At 43.8% G+C, this 13,478-nt stretch overlaps 1 protein-coding gene across 3 annotated transcripts in view; it reads left to right on the top strand.

Annotated features, from left to right (window-relative positions):
- The window catches only part of BTBD2 (BTB domain containing 2), a 628,196-nt gene that overhangs the window by 170,923 nt on the left and 443,795 nt on the right, over positions 1-13,478 (top strand). For all 3 annotated transcript variants that reach the window (XM_044306182.1, XM_044306197.1, XM_044306191.1), the window contains exons 3-4: positions 9,945-10,101; positions 10,273-10,378. In XM_044306182.1, the coding sequence (XP_044162117.1) occupies positions 9,945-10,101; positions 10,273-10,378 (263 nt within the window). The remainder of the gene's footprint in view (positions 1-9,944; positions 10,102-10,272; positions 10,379-13,478) is intronic.

Below are 13,478 nucleotides of genomic sequence, written 5' to 3'. Positions count from 1 at the left end.
CGGCCTGGCTGTTTTGAATACAGGCTCCTCTGGTATATTACCGTGTTTCTACCAGGTCCTGGTTGTGGGTAACAGTGCTGGTAATGTTCGGTCAGCTCCGCTGCAGCTTCACCTGGATGTCCTTAATTAGGATACGTGCTCCACCTTTCTTTTAGTGCAGTCACGTACATAGGTGTCTGTTTAGTGTCCATAAAGCTTTAAAGTCCTGGAAAGCGCTTTCTTCTGTCCAATATCAAGTGGCAAACTGTTGCGGTTTATAGTCAGGTCCAATTGGTCCACGCCAGACGCGTTTCGAAGGGTATCTACCTTCTTCCTCCGTGGCTCTGTTGGATCTGACTAGTTTGCCTCCTTTTTATTCATTGTAGTTGACAAGGAATGCTCTAGAGAAAACCTGGAGAGAATCAGGAGGATCTGAATGTCTCAAATCCAGGTTAACATTAAGTGCGGTATTAATGCGGTTTATATGCGTTTTTATGTATGATCCTGCGTTTTCTTGTCCAATAAATGCCAAAGTTCTTCTCAGCCATTATCCATACTTAATGTTATGCATATTGATTGCATTGTCCTTTTATATTAATAGAAGTGCATAATTTACTGCAATATGAGTTTGTATAAAAGAACTGTAAGATCCTATTGTCGCTTGATCTTAATACAATTCTAATCAATATGTATTCATACAATATCTTATCAATATATGAAATAGTAATAATAAAACAAGGAATGAAAAATAGATGTTTATGAATAAAAAGTTTTTTATAAAAATATGTATAAAATTTTTATTAAATCATGTCCTATCTAATGGACATCTGTTTTGGGTCAAATTTAAAAAGATTTTTAAAAAAGATTTTTTAATTTTTACCGTATGATTTAAAATATTTACTTCCATATCCAGCAAGATCCATCTAGAAAGTGACAGCAAAAAACCTTTTTAACACAAAGCATTTTCTTTGGGGGACTCATAGTGTGACCCCAAAAGTTCTTTAGACAGAGGAGGGAACTGAGGATAGGTGACAACCAGATTGAATGATGATAGAGGCCTAGGGTAACTAGATGGTATACGAATGGAGACCTGCAGCCCAGGAGGGGTCATAGTACTGATAGACAGCCCGACTAGTACCCCTCGTGGACCGAAGTCGTCCAGACCCTCACAGGAATCCGAATATTTCCAGTTCGGCATTGAGCCCAGCCGGAGCCAGGCTGCCGAATTCAAAAATTCTTCTAGATTCAGCCCTAGACATTCGGGCAATATGGTTGCCTCCCCTCCAATTACGTTCTATCTGTTCAAAGGCTGCAAAGGTCAGAGTTGTAGGGTCTTGATTGTGTACTATTTTGAAATGTTTAGATAGTACATGTTTTTCATACCCTTTTTTAATGTTGTTTATATGTTCCGCTATCCTAATTCTTAAAGGTCTTTTCGTCCTGCCTATATATTGTTTCGCACATGCACATTCTATGATGTAGATGACGTTTGAACGGTTACATGTGAGAAGAGTCTTTATCTCAACTTCAAAGGCATTTTGTGTCGCTTTTACCCGCTGGGTCTTCTTTGTAAAGGATGTATTTCTACAGTTCACACAGCATCCACATCTATAGAACCCACTCCTATTTAACCATTTATTAATGGAACCGGTTTCTCTTGTTGGTTGTTTTATTGATGGTGCTACCTTCAGACCTAGATTAGGGGGCTTCGTGTACACTATCTCCGGTATTGGTGGGATTAGTGGACCTATAATTTTGTCTTTTTGTATTAGGTGCCAATGATTTTTAATACTTTGTTCAATTTTCTTATGCTGTGCATTATAGGGCAGTATGATGCGGAATTTGTCATCTTCTTTGAACTTATCAGTCTTCTCTTTGTTAATTTCAAAGAATTTTCTCCTATCCATCAATCTGACCTTTTTTAGAGCATTCTCTACTACTGTCTCGGGGTAATCCTTTGAGAGAAATTTCTCTTTCATATTAAGGTCCTCTTCCTCAAACTCTGATTAGTACAATTCCTCTTAATTCTTCGGAATTGGCCAGTTGGTATATTTAATAGCCAAGAGGGTAAGTGACAGCTTGAAAAGAGAATGAAGCTGTTCTTAGCCACCTTCTTCTGAAATGTGGTACACACATAGTGGTCCATCTGAGTGGTGATCCGTAAATCAAGGAATTCAATTGATTCTTGATTAATATTGTGAGAGAAATTCAGACTGTATATATTTGTATTGATTTCTTCTAGGAAGGTGTGGAGGCCGACTTTATCTCCCTGCCAAATGAAAATAATATCATCTATGTAGCGCCGCCACCCTAGCAATTTTTACTACATTATTTCTGGTGATCGGGGTGCGACATCAGGGTGGAGCACCTTGCCAGCTGGAATCAGGGGTGAGCCGACCTGTATTACATTTTTACAATTACTATTTGTGTAAAAATTGTCCACATAAAGATGGTACCCCTTGCCGAATAAGGGTGACACCAAGTCCCAGACTATCTTCCCACTGCTCCCCAGGTAGTCAGGGCAACCGACCGGCTCCAGGGTCTGATATTGTCCCTCATAGACACGAAATTTGTGTGTATAGCCTGTGGCCCTTTCACAGAGCTTATACAATTTGACCCCATACCGGGCGCGCTTGCTTGGGATGTATTGTTTGAAGCCAAGGCGCCCGGTAAAATGTATAAGGGACTCGTCTACGCAGATGTTTTGCTCTGGGGTATAAATATCTGCAAATTTCAGGTTGAAGTGGTCTATGAGGGGCCGAATTTTGTGGAGCCGGTCAAAAGCAGGGTGGCCTCTGGGACGGGAGGTGCTGTTATCACTAAAGTGCAGGAAACGCAGGATGGTCTCAAATCGTGTCCTGGACATAGCAGCAGAGAATATGGGCATGTGATGTATCGGGTTCGTGGACCAATATGACCGCAATTCATGCTTTTTTGTCAGGCCCATGTTGAGGAGGAGGCCCAGAAAAGTTTTAATTTCGGAAACTTGGACTGGTTTCCACCGGAAAGGCTGGGCATAAAAGCTTCCCGGGTTAGCGGTTATAAATTGTGTGGCATACCGGTTTGTCTCTGCCACAACTAAGTCTAAGAGCTCCGCAGTCAAGAACAGCTCAAAAAATCCCAGGGGCGAACCGATCTGAGCTGTCTCAACCCGAACTCCAGACTGGGCGGTGAAAGGGGGAACTACAGGCGCGGCTGAAGTTGGGGACTGCCAATCAGGGTTTGCCAGCACCTCTGGGATTCTAGGGGCTCTACGGGCACGTCTTTGCGGTGGCTGCGATGGGGTCACTACTGCACGTGCCACCGTACCAGCTTCAACTGCCCTTCTGGTGCTCGCTACTTCACCATGTTCTACGGCAGTGCTGGTACTAGGTCCAGGAAGGGCTGGGCTGCTGGTGTATGCCTCACCACGTAATCCGACAGCACCAGCCCCACTCTGCTGCTCTTGAAGCGGATCCTGCGCAACCTGCGGTCTAGCGACACGGGGCCGGGTACGCCTGCTGCTATCAGGGACCTCAGCCTCCTCGTCCGAACTTTGGGTCAGAGAGCCACTGCTTTCTACAGGTTCGTATTCTGACCCGCTGGATTCATCAGATGAGGGTTCCCACTCCTCATCCGACTGGGTCAGAAGCCTGTAGGCCTCTTCAGAAGAATACCCCCTGTTAGACATGTGGGCAACTAAATTTAGGGGTATTCCCTGAGACTACCCAAGAAAAAAAAAGCAAGCCTGTCTTACAAATATGAGGCTAGCGAAGTACCGGAGGCTGCTGCGGTTGATAAAAAATATCAAACCTGATTTTTTTTTTATCGCCGCAGTGCGTGTAAAGTGAATGTGCAGCGATTAAAAAAAAAAAATTTTTTTTTGTCACTGCGGTGGGGCGGGCGTGGGCGAACGCACGTGTGGGCGACCGATCAGGCCTGATCGGGCAAACACTGCGTTTTGGGTGGAGGGAGAACTAAAGTGACACTAGTACTATTATAGATCTGACCGTGATCAGTTTTGATCACTTCCAGATACTATAAAAGTACAAATGCTGATTAGCGATACGCTAATCAGCGAATAACGGACTGCGGTGCGGTGGGCTGGGCGCTAACCGATCCCTAAACTACCTAACCAAGGGGCCTAAACTATACTGAAACCTAACGGTCAATACCAGTGAAAAAAAAAGTGACAGTTTGCACTGATCACTTTTTTCCTTTCACTAGTGATTGACAGGGGCGATCAAAGGGTTAATTGGGGTGATCTGGGGCTAGTATGTGGTGTAGTGGGTACTCACAGTGATGTGTGCTCCTCTGCTGGAACCAACTGACCAAAAGAAGGAGCAGAGGAGCACAGCAGCCATATAACCCTATCATATTTACTAATATGTGGGGTTAAATGGCTGCTGATTGGATTTTTTTAAAAATCAGCAACCTGCCAGCCAATGATCGTGGCCGGCAGGCTGCTGACGAAATACTTGGCTACGAAATGCCGGCCCTCGATGCGCATGCGTGGGCCGTCTGTGACGTAATCTCGCGTCTCGCGAGATGACGCACCGATGCGTCCAGGAGGAACAAATCAACCACCTCCTGGATGCATCGGTGCGTTAGGCGGTCGGGAGGTGGTTAAGAAATAAAGGTCAGTCAGTCCGAAAAATTGGGAAAACTTTGAAAGTGTCCCCAAGTGCAGTCACAAAAACCAGCAAGCCCTACAAAGAAACTGGCTCACATACGGACCGCCCCAGGAAAGGAAGACCAAGAGTCACCTCTGCTGTGAAGGATAAGTTCATCCGAGTCACTAGCCTCAGAAATCGCAGGTTAACAGCAGCTCAGATTAGAGACCAGGTCAATGCCACACAGAGTTCTAGCAGCAGACACATCTCTAGAACAACTGTTAAGAGGAGACTGTGTGAATCAGGTCTTCATGGTAGAATATCTGCTAGGAAACCACTGCTAAGGACAGGCAACAAGCAGAAGAGACTTGTTTGGGCTAAAGAACACAAGGAATGGACATTAGACCAGTGGAAATCTGTGCTTTGGTCTAATGAGCCCAAATTTAAGAATTTTGGTTCCAATCACTGTGTCTTTGTGCGACGCAGAAAAGGTGAACGGATGGACTCTACATGCCTGGTTCCCACCGTGAAGCATGGAGGAGGAGGTGTGATGGTGTGGGGGTGTTTTGCTGGTGACACTGTTGGGGATTTATTCAAAATTGAAGGCATACTGAACCAGCATGGCTACCACAGCATCTTGCAGCGGCATGCTATTCCATCCGGTTTGCGTTTAGTTGGACCATCATTTATTTTTCAATAGGACAATGACCCCAAACACACCTCCAGGCTGTGTAAGGGCTATTTGACCATGAAGGAGAGTGATAGGGTGCTGCGCCAGATGACCTGGCCTCCACAGTCACCGTACCTAAACCCAATCGCAATGGTTTGGGGTGAGCTGGACCGCAGAGTGAAGGCAAAAGGGTCAAGTGCTAAGCATCTCCTTCAAGACTGTTGGAAGACCATTTCAGGCGACTACCTCTTGAAGCTCATCAAGAGAATGCCAAGAGTGTGCAAAGCAGTAATCAAAGCAAAAGGTGGCTACTTTGAAGAACCTAGAATATGACATATTTTCAGTTGTTTCACACTTTTTTGTTATGTATATAATTCCACATGTGTTAATTCATAGTTTTGATGCCTTCAGTGTAAATCTACAATTTTCATGTACTGTATGCTTGACTGTGCCTGGGACTGCTGCCTACGGAACGTGATCCTGCGTTAGGCGGTCTGGAGGCGGTAAATACAAACAAAATACTTGAAAATTAGTGCAGTGTCTTCATATATACAAAGGTTTAGATGATTGCTTTGTTCTCATATGAGTATGCAAACATATTTGTATATATGTTTTTTATTTTAAACAATAAAATTATTTAATCTAAAGGGTTTTTGTGCGGTTTTTTTCACTTATGTTTTTGTCATTTTTTATTACTAGAAATTTACTGGTAGAAGGCCAATCAATGTTAATGGGTTCTGGAGAGTTGTACAGTATAACTGCTTAAATACATAAGTACACTAGGATCTTCCTGTGACAGAGAGATACAGTAGATAGAAAACCAAACTTTGTTTTGACAACCTGTCATCACTAACCACCCATCCTCAATAGAATGTCCTACATGGCAATGTAAAATGTGTAAACGTTCGGTTGGTTTCATTGTATTTGGCAGTTTTCGCCAAGTGGTCGTCAGGGTAAGACAGCCACATAAAATTTATTTATTTTTAAACATGGCGGTGGCCGAGGATGTAGGTGTGTGTGTTTATACACACATGTGGTTGGCAGTATTGGCCCACACGTGTGAATGTAAGTGGCCAAACAGCAACGCAGGAGTGTGTATGTATGTATATCTCAGTGATGGCTAACCTTGGCACTCCAGCTGTGGTAAAACTACAACTCCCAAGATGCCCCCCTTGCTTGGCTGCTCTCAGAACTCTATAGAAATAAATGGAGCATGCTGAGTCGTAGTTTCACCACAGCTGGAGTGCCAAAGTTAGCCATCACTGGTATATCTATATATAAACTAGCAGTCTTGGCTCCTATATGTTGACAGTGTTACGAAATAATTGTTGACATTATTTCACTCAGAATAAGAAGTAAAAATAGTTAAAGCAAAAACTAATAGAAACTGGGTATGGAAAAAAAGGTATATATATTTTGGGTGCTGATGGGCTAAATTGTGTATAAGTATGTATCTATATGGGGGGGGGGGCAGGCACCCACTCCCGCTGCAGGAAGACTTCGGAACCTCCGGACAGGAGCTCCTGAAGTACCAGGCGCAAGATTCGCCATGGCTGTAGCCGCTGGTTCAACCAGCTATTGTCTACAAATGTGAGGGCTTTTGAAGATTATTTGATACAGAATTGCCACATAATCTCTGGCCTTAAAGAAACTGAATATGTAGCCACTCAGACAGCAGAGTAGTAGTGGGTAAGATGTGGAGCAATGTGTGGAGAAAGGTTGCGGAGGAGTATCAGCCATAGTGTAGTGTCATTACATATTTTACGTTAACATTGCCATCTACTGGCCTTGTTATGTATTGCTGTTACAGTTGGTGTTTCCTTCATAGTGAAAGAGAAGAAGTCGCAATTTGTTAGTGATGCTATGCGAAAACAGTGATCGCTAGCGCTGCTACATCTGTAATGTGTGCTGCTGGAGGAGAGGTCTGCTGTTTCCTCCCTTAGGCGTGCAGCTAGCGATGATGATAATCGGGTGTGAGCATGTGTTGCGAGTGGTCAGGGATGTGGCCGTGAGACTTGTGAGTGTGACATAAGTGACGGACAGACAGTAGTGTATGATGATGTAGCCGATCGCATGTGGGAGACGGGTGAAGATTGGGCATCATAAGGGGGTGAGGGTGGTAGCAGACCCGTGGGACGGCAGCAGGGTGGGAGATCTGGAGCCAAACGCACTTTGGGTAGACCATCTGCTACTCAGGAGCCTACCTGTCAGGAAACAACTAGCGGTGCACGGATTCATAAGGGCAGAGACAGGCAATCCTTACGGAGTGGTGAGAGTAAAATGCCATGCTCGGCAGTGTGGGAATATTTTATCAAGTCACTGGAGGACGTCAGCGCGGCAGTATGCAGGATATATAGGCAGAATGTGAAACGTAATCAGGGTGCTAATGTTTGCAGAACTGCTCTGTGTCAACACATGGAGTGTCACCATAAAGTTGCCTGTGAAAACTGTGGCACGAATGTAGTGGTACAGCCTGACGCAGCAACCGCATCTCCCAGCAGCCCACACACCTTCAGCAGTCAAGGCTCCTCAACCTCAGCAGAAGGAAGCTGCTGTTCCTTATCTTCGTCTGTTTCTCATTATGCTCCTCCTACTCCTCGTCACGTGTTTTGCCAGCAATTGATCACCGAGGCAATGGCAAAGAGAGAACATTATCTGTGCACGCATCCAATGGTGAAGAAGCTGAACGTGCACATGGCCAAGTTGCTGGTACTAAAGTCCCTACCTTTCCATATCATGGAGATTTCAGAAAAGCTGTAATTGCTTCTCTAAAAAAGCTGCACACGTATGTTGACCAGAAGATGGGCCATTACTTGAGCCTGTCGGCGTCTGGTATAGTTCATGCCAGTGCCGACGTGTAAAGCTGTAACTATGGTCAGTAACAATATACACTACTCACAAAAAATTAGGGATTCTTGGCTTTTGGGTGAAATTTATGGACAACGTAAAAAATTCACTCTACAGTGATATACAGTGATATATTATGACAATAACGTCTCATGCTTTTCAAAAGTCTACTTTTTGTCCGCTGAGGCATGGCGTCCCACTGTTCTTGAAGGTTGGCCCTCAGGTCATTAATGTTCTGAGGTGCAGAGTTAAGAGCCTCTACTCAGCTGATCCCATAGGTTGGAACATGTGTATTCAAAAGTTTAGAGAAGGTCATGCTAAGTTCACCTGTAAAGTTTAGAGTGCATTTTAGGTTCATCCTGGAATTTCATCTGCAAACCAGATATCCCTAACTTTTTGAGAGTAGTGTATGTCCTTTACGGCATAGTGGCTAAATGTGGTTCTGGCCTGGGCACACCATCAACTTGGCCAGGTAATGGAAAAGCCACCTCCGAGTTGTAATTGTGGGATTTCTGTGCCAATCTACTCCTCTGCCTCCTCATCCTCCACCTTGTCCTCCGCCTCCAATGTAGGCACAGTTCAGAGTAGTCCTGCAGCATACCACCTATGCAATGCATGGCGTGACGTGTGCAACTGTACCTATGGTCCATAATAATATACACTACGCACCTGGGCAAACCGTAGAGGAACTGCTCTGCTTCATCAACCAAGAAGTTGAATCCTGGCCAAGTAGAGATAAGAACCATGGTCACCGATAACGCGAAGAACATTGTGTCTGCACTGTACCTGCTAGGGCTGACCCATGCGTCCTGCATGTCACACGTCTTCAGTCTGGTGGACAGTACTACTCCCCCTTGTATCTTTAACGTTAGACAGTTGCAGCTCATGTGTGACACCTGCCATGTGCTCAGGCCCTGAGGAGCGCACTTTATTCTACTCCTTCACATCCTGGAGGGGATGCTGATAAATCTGACCGGCGAGGGTACATATGATGTGGCGCCTACATCTCAAAGCCACCTGAGGCATGTGGAGGCTGAACTGGCACAGGAGGAGGAGGACATAAACCCTCAGGAATTATATAAAAAATTTGGTAGTTTTTCTGACCAAGCAACAGGAGAGGAGCAGGAGGACGATGACGCAGATGACACTGACAGAACGTAACGGCAGGGAGTGCCATACCAAGCACAGTCACTATACAATATACAGTGCTGTGCTTCGTAAGCTGCGAGAAGGAAGTGGTGCTTACAGGAGTCTCTGTGTTGGACTCATACGGATCACATACTGATGAACGATACAGAGGTCCTGGAAAACCCTTATAAATACCCCGTAGTTAAATTCTGTATTCATTTGCTTAGGGGCTAATGTATCCACCTTCTATATCCAACAAATCTCTTTATTTTAAAAGTTGCTTCTTGTTCCCACCCCTTTTCAGAGGCGGTACATGGTCTGTGAACCTGTATCTAAGATTGTGTCTCCAATATATAATGTACAACTGTAAGTCCATCTTCCTATTTCTGTACTCTTGTGTTTCCCTATACATGTCCAGAACCCATTAATCACTTCAACTATATATGCCATCCCACTTTGGCATGTGATCATATAGAGGGCATACATGGTCAAACATGTACTGTATATCTGTTTAATTTGATAAACACGACCCATTTGTAAATGTAAAAAAATATCTAATTTCAATAGTTTGATTAAAGGAGATATATCAAATATACTGGAACCTAGGTCCCTCCTTTAAAATTCTTTACTCGTCCTTCAAAATTTCTGATTTACTGCATCACACAGACCTTTTACATGTGTACATAAGTTTTTGTGCATTAAAACTAATTTTAAAAATGTTGTTTAAGGTTCCTGTATTCTGACGAGGTTCAGATTGGTCCAGAGACTGTAATGACTACTCTGTACACAGCTAAGAAATATGCGGTGCCAGCGCTAGAGGCACACTGTGTAGAGTTTCTTAAGAAGAACCTTCGTGCTGACAATGCTTTCATGTTACTTACTCAGGTATGTGCAAAATGTAATAGTTAATAATGGTGATTGCAATGTGTATAATTATTCATAATCCTTCATGGACCTATACCATTCTCAATATTTTTTTTATTTTTTTTACTAATTGTACTTTTTCAGTTGTGTACTAGTGTTTTTTTTTTTTTTTTTTTGTTCTCTTTTTTTTAGGCTCGTCTATTTGATGAACCTCAGTTAGCAAGCCTTTGCTTGGAAAACATAGACAAAAATACATCTGATGCCCTGAATGCAGAAGGTTTTACCGATATTGACCTGGGTATTGTGCTCATAGATTATAATATTTGTCTGATATATAAAGTTGTAGAAATATGATAAAATTTACCATAAACTAAAGAGGTTAGTTGGGAGATTTCACTTACTTGAACATCATCTCTTGACTGTCTTGTGATTTTAGGTTCTTGGAGACGGGAGAAAACTACTACTGGGAATTTCATTTTCTTAGTTTGTTTCCTTTGTCTATACAAGGACCCAAATGTGTTTGACAAATGCTGAAGCCCTTTCATCCGATTAAAATGATTTTTCCAGTTAACTGGACTAATTGTTTGCCGTTGGCAGATTGAGATGAGTGGTTTAAAAGGAATTCTTGTAAAACACTGATATGCTTTCTACCAGTTTCAGTCTGCAGTATTTGTTGCTTGGTCCTGAATCAAATTGTTTTGATTCAGCGCTTTTAGCGCTTTTAACCCCTCCAGCGCTATTGTACTATGCATTCTGTATTCAGAATTCTATTATTTTCCCTTATAACCATGTTATAAGGGAAAATAATAATGATCGGGTCTCCATCCTGATCGTCTCCTAGCAACCATGCGTGAAAATCGCACCGCATCCGCACTTGCTTGCGGATGCTTGCGATTTTCACGCAACCCCATTAATTTCTATGGGGCCTGCGTTACGTGAAAAAACGCAGAATATAGAGCATGCTGCGATTTTCACGCAACGCACAAGTGATGCGTGAAAATCACTGCTTATGTGAACAGCCCCATAGAAATGAATGGGTCGGGATTCAGTGCGGGTGCAATGCGTTCAACTCGCGCATTGCATCCGTGCGGAATACTCGCCCGTGTGAAAGGGGCCTTTATAGTTTTTGTGTTTAAACTGTACGTTCAACAAACACAATGGTATTGCCTGTGACGCAATTAACAATCACACTGGCATTGTCTGGGGCGCAATTAGCAAACACAATGGCATTGCCTGTGACGCACTCAATAACAGAATAGGCATTGTCTTTGATGCAATCAACAAAATAAAATTACCAAAACACAATGGGCTCTGCCTGTGATACAATTACCAAACCTAATGGGCTAACTTAATCACTCACAGGCAGAAAACACACATTTTTCCCCAAAACACAGAAACCACCTCAAATCCCCCCATAGCCCCATAATTTATACATCCATTGATAGCTCTGATCTGGGTTAACAACATATAGAAAAATCACCCAGATCCGAGCAGGGGTCCCCGAATTCCATGGAAGTCACATTTGGCCGACCGCAAGCATGGCTTTCCTGCCAAAAAACAGTTCTACATATTTAGGCTGTACTGCCGGTCTGTCTTCTCCTTCAAAGTTAGTATATGGGCCATAGTCCTGAGGCAAGTGGCTGGCAAACAGGCCCCTCCAAAACTCAGTGGCGAGGTTATTTTCACCACAGACCCGTTCTCTAGCATGATCTTAAACTCATGCAACTGCTCGGGCGTCATTAAGTTCATCAAAATGATTATGTTTAGCCCATAATGGTAGTTTGGGCTGCGTTGAATCGCCGATTCCGCCCCCTCCCAGCGGCGAATCAAGTCAGCACTAAACTCCTTCTGATCGGCAAAACCTTCTAGAGCGTTGGAAACTAACTCTACAAGTTCGATTTTGCCTACCGGATCTCTGCCTGCTCACCAGGGCTCTCAAATTTTGGCAGATACCATAGAGCCTCTGTTGAGCGGAGGGATCCATTAGGGGACCCGGATTGTCCTGAGCCGATGCATGAGGGACAGGAGGGCTAGCGCTGGCGATCTGTTCCAGTTCCGCCTCAGGGGGTTGTTCAGGCTCCTGAGTGCTGTAGAAAAAAAAAAAAAGGAAAGTAAAGAATTGTCCTTTGAAAAACAACAACCATGTTCTATGCTATGTCTACCTTATAACATAGGGGGCTGGCCAAAACAGGAGAGCCAAACGCTCCGCTGTCTCAGACAGCCCCTTACACTCAGACGGAGAGAACAGTTGTCCCTCTGACTGTAGGGTACTGGCCAAAACAGGGGAGCAAAAAGACAGCCCCTTTAAAAAAAAAAAACTTACCTTCTTGGTGCCATTGTCGTAAGAACCCTAGGGCCGCTGTATGGATGTATGTGGTCCCTGAAGTTCCTCCAGAGCCACTCGGGGCCTGTTAAAATCCCTCCTGAAGCGTCCCGGATAGATCGCCAATGCGTGGTAACCAGTTTGACTATAGAAAGAAACATAAAAATTTAATTTAGCATGATGTAAGGAAAAGAGCAAGATAAATGTAGTAAAATGCATATTGTTGTACTTAACATATTTCTCCTGAGCCGCCGCATTTAGATCCCCCCAGGTCTCAAAAAGTTGCGAACATATGTCCCTCCAGAGCCGCTGGGTCCAATGATGATTAGCGTGGTGGCGTTCGGAGTGGTCCAATAATGATGGACGCGCCTCCACCAGTTGGATGATGAGCTGGTTATCGATGGCAGGGACCCCAAGCTCCTCATCTTCCCTGGTGGAGCCTCTGGAACCCTGAAGAAAAGGAAATGCAAAATTTACTGTAAATCCTAATACAAAATGCAAATTAGAACTGCCTAATCAAGACTTACATGTCTACGACCGCCACGCTCATTCCCGCAGACTCTGGAGGCGACTGGGGGATCCTTGCTGAAACAAAAACAAAAAATGTTTTAACCAGAATGTGTATATATAGATTTAAAGATAGATATAGATATAGATATAGATATATATATATATATATATATATATATATATATATATATATTATATATATACACACACACAGACACACAGAAACACACTTCTTGACAGCCCTGGTCTGGGCTTGGTCCACCTCCCACCACTTGGTCCACCACTGGTGAGTGGGTCCTGGCAGGTGAGCCAGCCACAGCAGGAGAGCCGTCCGAGGATGATGAAGAAATCTATAATAAGAGCACATACTGATTAATTGTCACGGATGGTGTTACAGAAAACTAGAAGACACAAGTGAAGATTCAATTGACTTGATCCAAAACTAAGGAACAAAAGGGTAAGCCCTGTAACAGCCCTAGCTCTCACTTACTGCTCAGCCTTTGCAAAAATCTCAATGGTAGAAAATTGCATACCCTCGTTCCTCAACCGTATGACACCTGAACAC

Source organism: Bufo gargarizans, chromosome 1, assembly GCF_014858855.1.
Source record: "Bufo gargarizans isolate SCDJY-AF-19 chromosome 1, ASM1485885v1, whole genome shotgun sequence".
NCBI lineage: Eukaryota > Metazoa > Chordata > Amphibia > Anura > Bufonidae > Bufo > Bufo gargarizans.
This window is presented reverse-complemented; position numbering and strand designations above follow the sequence as displayed.